Genomic DNA, 15,251 nt, shown 5'->3' with positions numbered 1-15,251 from the left:
GAATGTGTAAATTTTTCTTTATATAGGGAGACAAAAAATCCAATTAGGTTATATATTTTGATTCAGACGACTTACTAGACGACTTACTTGTAAGTCGTCCAGAAGAGTTTAATATTTTTAGCGGGAAATTAAAATATTTTTTAGCGGGAAATTATATAAGCGGAAAAATAATTTTTTAAAAAATTTTAAGCGGGAATAATTTCTTCACCAAACGACTGAAATGTAAGTCGTCTAGACCCTAAACATAACCCTAAACTTAATTAACTAACTAAACACTTCATAAAATCAAATTAAACTTCAAAAGTGTTTACTATACACGAAAATAAACACGTATAGGTAAAAAATTAATTTTTCAAAAAAATATTCAAGCTTTCCAAAATCTAACCCTAAGAATACATATAATACTATAACATATGTTCCCAAACCCTAGACAAAAGAATACCATGATTCACTACCTACACTCATCTATGTTGAAAACAATACAATTTTGTTATATTTTAATTTATATCACTTGAAACTGTTTATAATTACATGAATTTTAATTTTTCGTTTATCAAAATATTTTTTTAAAAAATTTGTAAATTATTTTTAAGATCAGCTACACCAGAAGATTCACTCTGAAGTTGTCCAGACGACTTCCAACATCTCAAACGACTTATTAGGGCTATATTCGTAAAAATAGCTTTTGTTTTTTTGTTTGGTCACAAGAGGCTAGGCTGTAATTTCACAAGACTTTTAGATTAGTTTTGCATTTGATTCAAGTTTAGGTATAAGTTTGGGTTAAAATCAAGTTGTAGGCTAGTTTTGGCAAAAACCCTAAATATGAAAGCCTTTATGGTAAAAAATAACCAGAAAAAGAGAGTAACAATTACCTAAAGTTTTTTCAAAAAATAAAAACCCTACCTGAAGTCTTTCAATAACCGACACACACTTGTCCTCGTTTGTTTTAGTCTTTCACTATTAAAATCATGAAATAATTACAAGAAAGAAAGAAAAAAGAAGAATACGAAAAGACATAGCGTATGGTTTGTTGTGCATGCATGCAGGGAGTGGACCCAAATAGCCATCTTCGTCAAGTTAGAGGACCCAGTCTGCAGCACCGAGTTGACCCAGGGATTCGCTGCGATTCAGATAATCAGATAGTAATCTTTCATTATTTTCTTCGCTTTGTACTGCTGTACTTGATTGTCCATTCGTCATTTGGATTACATAGTTTGTGTTTCTGCATTTAAAAAATATCATAATCTTTTCTATATATTCATAAAGAAATATAACATACTGTGATTCATTCTGCCGTTGGTGTACCGGCCGTTGCTGTACCGGCAGTTGGTTTAACGTCGGTTGTGGCCGGCTGAGTCATGTTGGGAAGATTATGGTTGACCATCAATAATGGCCAAGGACGGTTTTGACTTCCCACACCAAGAAAGTCTCTTGTGAAGCCTCTTTCATCAACTTCCTTAGTTTTGATATCATTCTCTGTATGTTTGTTGTTGAAGATGGAGGAAGTCATTAGACCAAAAGCCGTGCTATTGTTGGAGCTTGATTCTGATCTCTTTGATCCCATTTGAGCGGCCTTCTGTAGTAGTGCCGTGGCTGACATGGATGGTATTACTTGTCCACCGCTTTGATCATAATTGGTGCTTGAGTCCGAAGAGAACAAATAACCACTACTAATAATTCCCTTCTTAGTGTCCTGATCTTCTTGATTATTGGAGATTCCCCTTTGTAGAATGTTTCTGTTGTTGTTTTCGTTGAGAAGCCACTGATGAGATGATTGTCCTTGTAAATGCCATAGATTTTGAAGTGAATCGGACGCACTATGAGGTGATGGCAATGATGAGGAGGCAAAAACGTTGGCTGGTAAGGAAACCTGATTGGCGAAGGCTTGTCCCATGAATCCATTAGTGTTGTGGCGATTAATATTGATACCGGGTTGCTGATGATTTAGTTTGACGTTTCCAAGGTTGACTTCTGCATCCGGGGCATTGTTCAAATATGGAGCTGCTGTTGCGGCTGGTGGAACTGAGGCGAATCTAGAACTCTCTTCAGCTAAAGCGTCACAAAATGCTCTATGTGTGATGAAACTATCTTTCCTGTTTCAATTCATTCATCAAAGAAACTAAATCAACAATTGTTATATATATATGTGACCAGATATTTTCTATCGAAGCTAATACTAATCATTCGGTTTGCATAGAGTTATAGAGGCAACCAGAGTGTTATATTTCAGAAATGTATTGCAATATTACCTGGAAAAGAGGGTACCACAGTCACATCTGTACTCTCTGGTACCACAAATCTTGCTATGAGCTTTCCAATCGGACATGACAGCATATTTTTTGGAACATTTGTCGCATTTCCACTTCTTTTCTCCATGTTTCCTGCTGAAATGCTTCTTGATTCCAGTCAAGTCCCCGAGGGCTCGAGCCGGGTCGTGGTGTACGCATGCCTTCTCGGGACAGATGTACACTTTCTTTTTCACTTGCTCCTTGTTTGTCCTTTGCTTTAGCTTCCATGGAAGATTATGACCTCTCCGGTGAAGCTGAAGGTTTTGGTCTCTCTTAAACCCTTTGTTGCAGACCTCGCATATGAATCGATTCGTAGCCATGAGCGAGTTTGGCGATAGAGCGATGACTTCTGCATCTGGATCTGTTTTGTTTTTTAATATATACCAAAAGAGCCAGGAATGGGAAAAAAAAAGAGAATAATTATAAGGAACTAGAGTATTGTTCCATACTGAAACAAATAAAAATAAATATCAAGAAACAAATGAGTATAAAATGAAAAGTCCAAGATTTGGATTGACTATACATGCCTGGATTTCCCGGGAGATTTCTTTTCCTTTTGTTTGAGTTTGAGGAAGTAGGATTAGGGTTAGGGTTAAGATTTGGGGTGATCTGTTCTTGGTGAAGAAAATAACTGGGGAATGAGAGGTGATGATGATCATCTGGTATCATCATGTTGGTTTAGTGAGATGGACGAGAGACACAGAACGAGGAAGAGAGAGTTTCGAAGTAAGAATACAAAACAGTTGGACACATATATATCTAGAAACACTCTTTAATTTGTCTCACAGTTCTCTACTAAATCAAGTAAAAATTTTGAGAGCAAGAAGACAGAGAGGGTTACGAAGAAGAAAACAAGTAAGAATGTAAATAATAATACTTTCAAATAGGATATATATAGAGGCCAGTTTAAGAATACTAATACACCAAATTGCCAGATATATAATTTGAAGCTAAGAATGATAAATATTAAGCCCTTTTTATAATAAATATTTAATTTTGTAAGTTCACAACTACAGTAGAACCTCTATAAATTAATACTCGATAAATTAATAATTTCTATAAATTAATAGATATTGCCGGTTCCAACTTGGGTCGGTTCAAAATTTAACATAAATCAATAAAATAGTAAGATAATAATTTTTTAGAAAATTCTATGTAAATATATGGTTCCATTAAAATTATAAATTAATAATTTACACATATACATATTTTATATAAGTAAGAATCTTTTATTATATTGTTTATTTTATATTCACAATGGAATTATCTTTATAGTTTCTTAAAACTTAATATATTTTTGATGAGATTTAGTAATATTATATCTAAAACCACATTTAAGTTCTATGCAATATATAATATATACACTAAATAATATAATTAAATTAATATAAATATCAAATTTAAAAAAAAAAATAACAATTAATTTCTATACACTAAAATCAAATATTTTTCTTATCTTAGAATAAATCTATCTTAAAATAAAAATTCTAAATTAATATTTTGATATATTAATAAAATTTTAAAGTCCCAACATTATTAATTTATAGAAGTTTTACTATATATATATATATATATATATGTTAATACGGTTGTTGTAGAGTACACAAGAATTTAAAATATTGTTTAACGAACGTTTTACACTTATTCTCGTAATATAAATTCCACAAGACACTATGGAGAAGTACCAGAAGATAATTCATTTCTTTGATAGATTAAAAAAAATGGGAAGGCCATATTTTCCAAGAAAGTTTCAAAAAGGGTTTTCTCTTTTTCTTGGGGGCGTCGGTACAATTTCTAATAAATATAATTTTGTTTTTATTATTTTGATAGTAAGCTTTTGGGCTGTAGCAAATAGTCCTGTAGGATACGACCAAAAAGAAAGCTGGCAAAGAGGGAATCTCTCTCTCTTCACACACGACTGTTCTCTCTTACAAGTCGGTCAGCGATAGACTCAAACTGGACCACACTCCATCTCTAAATCTCTCTATATTCTTTTTTTTTTTTTTTTTTTTTGTAAAACAATCTCTCTATATTCTTAACGTAAGTATTTAAGTATATATTTTATGTTGAAAAGTATAAAGCATATATACAAGAAAACATATAAATATATGTCTAGAGCACGTGGTATATAAATTGACCAAAAAAAAAGCTCTGGTATATAATTTACTTATGGTGTATGTTTGAGATGTAACATGTGAGAGAGTAGCAGACTTTTGGATCCCTACAAATTGTATGTTTTTAAGCCACTTAGTTTGTTTGATTTCCGCTTGGGAGGAAGATAGTTTCTCTATTCGATCCAGAATTCTTTGATAAATTTATTTAAAAGAAACAAGAAAATTCCATGACATATCTAATTGACTAATTATGAATAAGCTGTTAATTTGAATATTTCTTAATCTCATTTAATCCCATACACGGGTGCAGTCCCTGACAAATATATAAACCAATTATGCCGGTACTCCTTCGTACCACAATTCCGTCAGCGAGACTTCAACTGGACAATTCTGAACTCTCTATATATACACTCAAATTTTGTAAATACGAAAATACTAAATAAGATAGAGACATACTGAGTTTATAATCTATTTTATTGCCGTCTGCATGAAGATGTGTATTCATAAACTTTTTTTTTTGCTAAGTGTGATAGGGTAATTTTGTGCAGCCTTTTGTTGGTATCAGAAAACATGAAATTTGCAATAATAAGTAGGACTAAAGATTAAAGTAATTATGAAGTGTTTCAAAAAAAAAAAAAAAAAAGTAGGACTAAAGATTAAAGTAATTTATTTATTTATCAATAGAGCAAGGACTACAACCTATTGGACCATAAACCTTAATGATGCTAGCTCAAATTACCTTAGAGCTATCTTCTCTCTCAAATAAAATATCGAACCGTAGTACTTAGGGATGAATCCAAAGAAAGTATGGACACATAATAAATTAATAGAAATCAAAGTTAAGCTAAACAGTAAATAGAAAAGTAGTAAATAAAACAGTAACTAAATAAATAGTGGGTTGTAAAATATTTAGGAAAGATGCTAGACTTTGGGTTTCAGGTAATCAGAATTATGAGTTATAGATGCTAAGGATGTGTGATGTACTGTCTTAGAACTCGAATGCAATAGTAAGATATCGAACTCTCGCTGCGAGTCTAATCAGATGTCTAAATCATATATTCCAGCTCTCGCGTGCGAATAAGGAACGAGTGTCAATCCTACTACAAGTGTCGATTGATACATCATTAGGCAAGCATTAAGGCTCAGATCTATATGTTCACTTAGTTAAACCATCTCTCATGTGCGCCTAACAACCTAGATCAGTAGAATTATGTTGGGGTCAAAAACGGTCACGACGGAATTACCACCCGAAAATCCTCGGAGATCGTATTTCCGAAAGAGTTAGTACAAGAAGGGATGTAATTTCCGTAAAAATAACCTATACGAGGTTTTTACGAAGAAGTATTCTTTGAGATTCAAACCAAACCCGAGCCAAGTTCGGTCGCAACGTAGCAACCAAGCTCAGCCATGCTCGGTCGCTACACAGCGACCGAGCAATCGTCCCGCTCGGTCGCTACGTAGCGACCAAGCTCGAGCCAAGCTCGGTCGCTACGTAGCGACCGAGCTCGAGCCAAAGCTCGGTCGCTACGTAGCGACCGAGCGATCGTCCCGCTCGGTCGCTACGTAGCGACCGAGCTCGAGTCAAGCTCGGTCGCTACGTAGCGACCGAGCAATCGTCCCGCTCGGTCGCTACGTAGCGACCGAGCTCGAGCCAAGCTCGGTCGCTACGTAGCGACCGAGCTCGAGCCAAAGCTCGGTCGCTACGTAGCGACCGAGCGATCGTCCCGCTCGGTCGCTACGTAGCGACTGAGCTCGAGCCAAGCTCGGTCGCTACGTAGCGACCGAGCGATCGTCCCGCTCGGTCGCTACGTAGCGACCGAGCTCGAGCCAAGCTCGGTCGCTACGTAGCGACCGAGCGATCGTCCCGCTCGGTCGCTACGTAGCGACCGGGCTCGAGCCAAAGATCGGTCGCGGTGTAGCGATTGAACCTTTCCGAACAACGATACGACACCAGTCCTTGCATTCTCGTCAAACCTTCGAATGCTATCTCCCGAAGACCGTGGCAAGCTCAGTCCATGTTTCCCGCTATTCTAAATCCATCGATCAAAACTTCGATTAGAAACCGCGGAAAACTCGTAGTAAACGTGTCGAGTCGGAAGACGGCCCAAAGGGACCTAAAACACGACTCGAGGCCCATCCTACGATTTTTCCTAATCAAAAGCCCGTGAACCACAGCATGGTTCACGCTTGGCCCACGAGGAAGGATAAATGTCAAGTTTCCGCGGATAAATACGGAAGTTTTGAAGATAATTGTGAAGATCGGGAAAAATGGAATATCTCCATTTTTTGCTATGACGGCTTAAGGGCAGAAGAGTAAAAACGTAAACCGACCTTGGAGCTAGTATATAAGGAGTCCTAGGCGAGGAGCAGAGGGGAGGACTTTTTCAGAGCAAACTTAGCATTTAGAGCGATTTAGGCAACTTTCTGTTTTTGTTATTTCGAGCTGCGACTCAAATAGGTTTAGCCGTCTTAGGGTTGCTAGAACTAGGAATCTCGCCGACAGCTCTCGAGCCCAGGCTTATACCTTGTTGTAACGCTCATACGCAGATTCGGAATAAGATCTACTTTGCTCTCTTTTCGATTTCTTATCTTTATCGTTGTTATTCTCGTGTTCTGATTGCTTGACGTGTGGTAATTAACAGATATCCGGGTCCTCTGGGAAACTAGGGTTTTCTTAGTTTCCTTATTTAAACGGAAATCGACAGTGCGAATTTCGGTTCCCACAGTTTGGCGCTAGAAGGAGGGGGCCTTACGGATCAATCTAACCCGCAAAAGCCACACACAGTCAGACATGTCAACCAACGACGCGGATAACGTGCAAACTCCCCTTAACGGAGGCAGCGGCACCGATCTCCACACTCCGGTAGCGGACGTATCCGCGGCCAACGCGCAAGCCAACGCTGCGACGCTCGAGGAGTTTAAAAAGATGTTCGCCACCTATGAAAAAAGGTCGGAAGAACAGGATAAACTCGTGAATACCTTGACCAAACAGGTTGAAACCTTAACGGCAAGGACCCAAGCTATCCGTCCCCGCGGAACCACCAAAATCCGCGGGAAGAGGCTCGACTTCGCCACCCCACTCGATAGAGCAGGAGTCGCGCGGGAACGACCTTCCGGTCAAAACCCTAGCGAGAAATCTCCCATCGAAAAGGGGAACTCTGAAAGTCTTCCGCCCCCTGCAAAGGACTCGGAGGATAACGAAGCCGAACATATTGACCTGGATCCTAGCGATGTCTCCAACGACACCGACGAGGATGTCGACAGACATCCAAGAAGGACTAGAAGCCGATCCGCTCGGGAAGGCTCCCCGTTCGAAAAACCAATGACGGAAGAAGAAGAAGTCGCCTATTGGAACGAACAAGAGGAGCTGGCCGAAAGGCAAACCGAGCTCACTCGCAGTAAACGCCGACAGGCTCGGAAATCCACTGACGAGACATCGGATATCCGCGATCTTCGCGATTACATCACTAAGACTGCGGCAGAAGTGAGAGCCGTAAAGTCTCAAATCCATCATGCTACTAGTGCTGCCCCCGAGATCGATCGACTGCTGGAAGGAGCTCGAAAGACCCCCTTTACCAGCCGCATTTCGGACATGAGGGTGTCCGATCCGGGAAAAATCAGAGTACCAAAGTACGATGGTACGGCCGATCCGAAAGCGCACCTTCAGGCTTTCCATATCGCGATGGGAAGAGCAAGACTGAAGGACGGCGAAAAGGATGCCGGCTATTGCCGCTTGTTTGTCGAAAATCTTGAAGGAGCAGCGCTCGAATGGTTCGCACGCCTTCGTCGCAACACCATCGGGAGTTTTCGACAGCTCGCATCGGAATTCCTCAAACAGTACTCTGTATTCATAGACAGGGAAACCTCCGATGTGGACCTCTGGAGTCTCTCCCAGAGGGAAGACGAACCCCTCCGCGAGTTTATCAGTCGGTTCAAGCTGATAATGTCCAGGGTCAGCGGGATAAGCGACAAAGTGGCCATCGACGCGCTGAGAAAGACGCTCTGGTACAAGTCGAAATTCAGAAAATGGATAACTCTCGACAAACCGCGAACGATCCAGGACGCCCTCCACAAAGCAACGGACTACATCATAGTCGAGGAAGAAACTAAAGTCTTATCGCAAAAACATAAGCCGGCAAGACCATCCTCGAAAGACGCGGATCCGAAGGGGAAAAAGAAGAACTCTCGTAACGACAAGTACGTCCATCACGAGGGGGAAGATCTCCAAGGGGCGCATAACTATGCGATCAATTCGGAGCAAGGCCGGACCACGGGCAACACATGGACTCGCAATCAAGGGTACGACGAGAACACCTTCTGCGAGTTCCACCAATCCCGAGGACACTCCACGACCAATTGCAAAGTCTTGGGAGCAAGACTGGCCGCGAAGCTACTCGCTGGAGAGCTTTCGGAGGTAACTAGCGTCAAGGATCTCATCCTCGATTCTGATCGGCCCCCAAAAACGGACAGAAATCTGCCCGCTGAAAAATCCCCTCAACGAAACCAACCCGGGGATAAACGCGGTAGGAGGCCGGATGACAAAGGGAATGATAACAATCGTCGCAGAGTCAATATGATCATCGGAGGATCTCAATACTGCGGCGATACCGTGTCGGCCATCAAGGCTTACCAACGGAAGGCAGAATCAAGCGCAAATTGGCCTACATGGTCTCCTCCCGAGACGGCCAAAGTTGCTCGATCACCTTCACAGAGGAAGAAGCCGGCGGTATCGACCAACCTCACTGCGACCCGCTCGTCATAGATCTCGTCATACGAGATTTAGAAGTCGGAAGGGTACTCGTCGATACGGGAAGCACGGTCAACGTAATCTTCCGCGACACTCTCAAGCGGATGAGTATCGAGCTTGGAGAAGTAATTCCAACGCCAAAACCACTCACGGGTTTTTCAGGCGAAGTGTCGATGACTCTCGGGTCGATCCAATTGCCAGTCATGGCCAAGGAGATCACGAAAATCGTCGAATTCGCGGTAGTCGACCATCCCGCTATCTACAACGTGATCATGGGAACCCCATGGCTCAACGCCATGCAGGCAGTTCCGTCAACTTACCACCTGGGTCTCAAGTTCCCAACGCCGAACGGAGTCGCGGCCATCTGGGGATGCCAAAAACAGTCGCGACTATGCTTTCTCGCGGAGCATAAGTTAAGGCAAATCACGGCTTCTGCAAACGGCAAACGCGCGAAGATAGATCGATCTTCGGCCAAAAGCGCCCCGCACCACGACGAAGTAAAATCATCTGTCAACGCAAACGCATCGGATGTCGAAGCTCGACATAAACCCGAAGCCCACGCGACAACTCAACCGGAACATCCGGAAAATAGCGTCGACCCAGCCACGATCGACACGGTCAAGGCGGACATCGCGACACCAACCGCTGAGTAAGAACACTCGCGGCATGAAACAGAACTACGAGATGGCTTGATCCTCGAAAGGGGTACGTAGGCAGCTTGTCAAAAGACGAGTTCAGCTATCCCCCTCTCTAAAAAGGGGGGGAGTGGGTGCGTATACTCATATACTCCCACAATCGCCATTATTGTAATCGAGTTTTTAGAAACATAAAATTTTTTACAATATACACTGTCTTTTTATCGAAAACGCCTACGCTTCAGTTTACACTCGTCTGCGGCCTCATCCGGCCCAAAAAACGTATCACCTCTCAAACACGCAAAAATGCACGCATAATCCTCGAAAATAACTGCGAGACGTCGCAAAAAGTTAAAATTCGAGGACGATGCTAAACAAATTGTCCAAACGCGACCACCAAAAACCTTACACCCCGTTCGTCGATTGGCCCCGACGAACACGCCAGCCGTCTTAAACAAACGCAATCCGATCACTCTTTTGATCTTTAAAAACGTCCAGCACAAGGACAAAAGCGCGCTACAACAAAAATCCGAAATTTTGGTTTAGCACTTCCAGTTTACTCTGAGAAGATGCTCGACTCGTACCATACAAGTCATATAAGCCGAGAACATATCGCGGACTTTAAACCGGTGCGAGTCAGGAAGAAATCGCAACAGGAAAAACGATAGCCGGCTAGTCACCGCACAAACCTTAACCGAAAGTAAACCTAGGTCTTGCCCTAAACCCAACGCTCTGGTCTCAAACATCTCAAGGCATGATATCTAAAAGATACGAGATCATAAACCATGCCTCTCCGTTCGTATCTCAATGTTCTCGAAAATCGTAAAGACAGATAAATTTTTACGAAAATCACGAACGAACCAACAGATTGAACGTCTAATTAGAACTACATACGAGACGACAACTCGTATTTACTTCAACCTTACTCAGGAAAAACTTGAAACAAAACATTTATCATATAAATAAACCGCGTAAAAGCGGCAAGGGATTCAAAGCCACCAACGGCCAGTCCCGGAAATACAAATACGGCCATCTTGGCCTAAACGAAATCCAAATTCAAAGGGCCACATTCGGCCGAAAACAAGGATAACTGATCCACCCCTCATACTCCAAAGTCGAAGTCCCCGGACAACGAAGCACCAAACGCATCCGCAGGACGATCCACTTCCTCGCCACCATCGTGAAAATCAATCGGGACCTCCACGGTATCAGGAGAAACCGGGATGGAATCCCAGAACCCTTGAATCCTCTCGTCGATCGGAGGGATAAGCGCCTCAGCGTGGGCACGGTCACTCATCCCACTCTTCATCAAGCTCATCTCCTCTTCGAACACATAGTCGTCGGCTTGCGTCCGCCAAAGACCTCCGACCGAACCACGGCACTCGCGAAAGTCGCCCACCGAGGTAAAGGCATTCTTAAGGTTCCCGTATTCAACCTGGAACTGAGATGCGCGAGTCTTCATCACCTCAACGATTTCTCTTTTGCCTTTCCTCTCCGCTCTACGAACAGCCCGCGCATGATCGCGAGTAAGCTGTGCCTCTCGCTCCAGCATCTCGCCTTGCACGCGAGCAAGATCCCGCTCCGCTTTCTCCGCTTTAAAACGGTAGACCATGGCTTCTCTATGACCCGCCTCGATGGCCGAGCCCAGCAAGCTCAGGCCCTGCAAATTCGATGGGCGTGTTACGAATCCATACATAGGATAATAAAAAAAAAAAAACTAACCCCATTGATGATGCGAGATCCTTCCGCAACGACTCTCGGCCTCGCCGATTCTTTCGTAGGAGGAGGAGCATCGAAACCCGATGGCAGCCCAGCAAAGAAATCATCGAAATCCGGAATAGGAGCCTCGCTCGAACCGCTCCCGTCGCCGTAAGCAAGGTTCGGATCCCATCCTGGAAGCATAGAGTCGTCCATCGAAAACTCTATGTCGCCGAGATCGACATCTTTTCCCTTCCAAGAGCTCGACTCCGGCACAGCTGTCGGAGCTTCGACGGGATTCTGGTCGTCGGGTTCGGAGTCGCTTCCCGTGTCCGCATCCAGAGCGGGACCGGGTTGCACGAATCTCAGTGCCTTCCGAACCCTCTTCGGCGTAAAAGAAGTCCAGAAGAAGGGACCATTCCTGAGAAGATCCCTCACCGAAATGATATCTTCGGGGAACGGAGCAAGAGGATTGATGAAAGGACGATTGTTCGGCAACCTTCGGAACAGTGGAATGCAACTCTCTTCGACGGACGCAGCGTCCAAACGAACAAAGAAAAAGAACTTCTTCCACGAGTTGAAGTTTGAAATGAACTTCTTAACCACCGACATAAATTTCCGAGGGACAAACCTATGCTTATCCGAATCCGTGACAAGTTGAAGCCTCAAAAGCGCTTCATAATGATCGACGGAGAGGGAAAGGCCATGCTCATAGCTTAGGACCAAGATCCCAATAAGGTGTTGAATGGCAAGGGGTGTCAACTGACTTATCGCAACTTCGAAACGGTCCAACACTCGGACGAGAATTTCGGGTATGGGGAACCAGAGGCGACAACGCACTATGAACGCCTCATAACAAGTAAAGTAACCCTCCGGGGGGTTGTTAGCACATTCCCCGCGGCAGGGAACCCGAAACCCCACGGCATCCGAGATGTGGTAGAACGACCGCATCGTCGCGAGAAACTCGTCGGTAGTCCTGCTTGCATCCTCTTCCTCGACTCCACGATGGACCAGGATCGGGAATGGCTTCTCCTTGGGAGGGGTCAACGAGCCATAATGAGCAACCCACCATGCCTCGTTCTCGGCAGGATGCACCGAGTGAGGCACGAACTCCATCTTCGGAACGATGAGCTCTTCGTAGGGCTCGCGGACGAAGACCCTTTTTTCGCAATCTTTTTCTTGCTCGACATCTTTGCACTTCTCTTGAGAGAATAAAGGAAAAGGGTGGAAAGAAAGATAGAAAGTTTTTTAGAGATCTTAGAGAAAAACAAGAAAGTGAAAAAATTATGGAACAAGTTACCTCTCTTCTTATAAGACATGAGGATTTACTATTCAAGCTCGGACTTTCGGATATTAATTCCACCCATCACGCCTAACTTGCCAAACATGCCTAACCGCACGCTAGGATCCTACGATGCATGATCCTAACGGGCTGGGGGGCTAACTGTTGGGGTCAAAAACGGTCACGACGGAATTACCACCCGAAAATCCTCGGAGATCGTATTTCCGAAAGAGTTAGTACAAGAAGGGATGTAATTTCCGTAAAAATAACCTATACGAGGTTTTTACGAAGAAGTATTCTTTGAGATTCAAACCAAACCCGAGCCAAGTTCGGTCGCAACGTAGCAACCAAGCTCAGCCATGCTCGGTCGCTACACAGCGACCGAGCAATCGTCCCGCTCGGTCGCTACGTAGCGACCGAGCTCGAGCCAAGCTCGGTCGCTACGTAGCGACCGAGCTCGAGCCAAAGCTCGGTCGCTACGTAGCGACCGAGCGATCGTCCCGCTCGGTCGCTACGTAGCGACCGAGCTCGAGTCAAGCTCGGTCGCTACGTAGCGACCGAGCAATCGTCCCGCTCGGTCGCTACGTAGCGACCGAGCAATCGTCCCGCTCGGTCGCTACGTAGCGACCGAGCTCGAGCCAAGCTCGGTCGCTACGTAGCGACCGAGCTCGAGCCAAGCTCGGTCGCTACGTAGCGACCGAGCGATCGTCCACGTAGCGACCGAGCTCGAGCCAAGCTCGGTCGCTACGTAGCGACCGAGCGATCGTCCCGCTCGGTCGCTACGTAGCGACCGAGCTCGAGCCAAAGCTCGGTCGCTACGTAGCGACCGAGCGATCGTCCCGCTCGGTCGCTACGTAGCGACCGGGCTCGAGCCAAAGATCGGTCGCGGTGTAGCGATTGAACCTTTCCGAACAACGATACGACACCAGTCCTTGCATTCTCGTCAAACCTTCGAATGCTATCTCCCGAAGACCGTGGCAAGCTCAGTCCATGTTTCCCGCTATTCTAAATCCATCGATCAAAACTTCGATTAGAAACCGCGGAAAACTCGTAGTAAACGTGTCGAGTCGGAAGACGGCCCAAAGGGACCTAAAACACGACTCGAGGCCCATCCTACGATTTTTCCTAATCAAAAGCCCGTGAACCACAGCATGGTTCACGCTTGGCCCACGAGGAAGGATAAATGTCAAGTTTCCGCGGATAAATACGGAAGTTTTGAAGATAATTGTGAAGATCGGGAAAAATGGAATATCTCCATTTTTTGCTATGACGGCTTAAGGGCAGAAGAGTAAAAACGTAAACCGACCTTGGAGCTAGTATATAAGGAGTCCTAGGCGAGTAGCAGAGGGGAGGACTTTTTCAGAGCAAACTTAGCATTTAGAGCGATTTAGGCAACTTTCCGTTTTTGTTATTTCGAGCTGCGACTCAAATAGGTTTAGCCGTCTTAGGGTTGCTAGAACTAGGAATCTCGCCGACAGCTCTCGAGCCCAGGCTTATACCTTGTTGTAACGCTCATACGCAGATTCGGAATAAGATCTACTTTGCTCTCTTTTCGATTTCTTATCTTTATCGTTGTTATTCTCGTGTTCTGATTGCTTGACGTGTGGTAATTAACAGATATCCGGGTCCTCTGGGAAACTAGGGTTTTCTTAGTTTCCTTATTTAAACGGAAATCGACAGTGCGAATTTCGGTTCCCACAAATTATATTCAGGAGTTGAAGCCACTCTCGTGGTTGTCAATTATCCTAATTTCAGGGTTCTAGTTAGCTACTCTAGAAGACAAGCAGTTAGATCAATTTTGTGAATGGTCCAATTAAATAACCTTAGCAGTTCTATGTTTCAATAATTCATCAAAATCCAAAAAACCCTAAATCTAACAAGAAAACTATTCTCACATAATTAAGCAAAACATAAAGATCAGCTGAATGAATTACATTAATATATAGAGTAAGGAATACTAGGGTTCCCATAAAAATCTCTGAAGGAGTCTTTGATCTTCTCTACAAAAGCTTCTAAAAAACCTAAGTAATATAGAGGCTGTTTTCTATGTTTAAGATGTGCATTTAGCCTAAACAATGGCTAAAACTATATATAGCAGTGTAAAATCGGCGCAATCTTGTAATTTGTAGAAACTTTTGGGCCTGACTTGGTCTTAAAGTAAATTTGGCCTGTCTACTCGCGTCGGTGTCGAGCGACACTAAGGAATAAATGTCGATCAAAACTCTTTCTAAATTTCGACTTTGACTTTTGATTTCTTGAACAGCTATAGGTTTCCTCATATTTAAGCTCTAAGATGCTCTTTAATGTCTACAATGCTCCAAAACATACATGGACCTGAAAAGACTCTAAAATAGACTCCAAACACATTTAATAAACATTAAAAAGAAGTTATATTATGGCTAAAACTTATAAAATCCATTGTATAGCAACTCCCGCAGATTTATTCTTTGCTTTCCCTCAAGCAATACATAGAATAGTCATGTGAAA

The 15,251-nt window shown here is 43.4% G+C and overlaps 1 protein-coding gene across 5 annotated transcripts; it reads right to left on the bottom strand.

Annotated features, from left to right (window-relative positions):
• Positions 1 to 845: 845 nt before the first annotated feature.
• Positions 846 to 3,521, bottom strand: LOC103873506 (zinc finger protein BALDIBIS). Of its 5 annotated transcripts, none has more exons than XM_009151934.3 (4): positions 2,816 to 3,513; positions 2,250 to 2,649; positions 1,306 to 2,093; positions 846 to 1,222 (listed from the first exon to the last, which is right to left on the bottom strand). In XM_009151934.3, the coding sequence occupies exons 1-4, from the start codon at positions 2,958 to 2,960 to the stop codon at positions 1,206 to 1,208; spliced, it is 1,350 nt and encodes a 449-aa protein (XP_009150182.1). In that variant the 5' UTR covers positions 2,961 to 3,513; the 3' UTR covers positions 846 to 1,205. The 5 variants fall into 5 exon arrangements, with proteins under 5 accessions (XP_009150182.1, XP_009150187.1, XP_009150175.1 ...); XM_009151939.3 differs by having other exon boundaries at positions 1,321 to 2,093; positions 2,816 to 3,511; XM_009151927.3 differs by having other exon boundaries at positions 1,280 to 2,093; positions 2,816 to 3,510.
• Positions 3,522 to 15,251: the final 11,730 nt, after the last annotated feature.

This window comes from Brassica rapa, chromosome A01 (assembly GCF_000309985.2).
Source record: "Brassica rapa cultivar Chiifu-401-42 chromosome A01, CAAS_Brap_v3.01, whole genome shotgun sequence".
Classification (NCBI taxonomy): Eukaryota; Viridiplantae; Streptophyta; class Magnoliopsida; order Brassicales; family Brassicaceae; genus Brassica; species Brassica rapa.
Note: the sequence above shows the minus strand (reverse complement) of the source record. Positions and strands in the feature narration are given on the sequence as shown.

Coding starts and splice junctions, on each gene's coding strand:
- LOC103873506 (XM_009151919.3), bottom strand. CDS start 2,960: ATGATGATACCAGATGATCATCATCACCTCTCATTCCCCAGTTATTTT. Junction 2,650..2,815: donor AAATCTCCCGGGAAATCCAG/GCATGTATAGTC, acceptor AAAACAAAACAG/ATCCAGATGCAGAAGTCATC. Junction 2,094..2,249: donor TGTGGTACCCTCTTTTCCAG/GTAATATTGCAA, acceptor GAATTGAAACAG/GAAAGATAGTTTCATCACAC.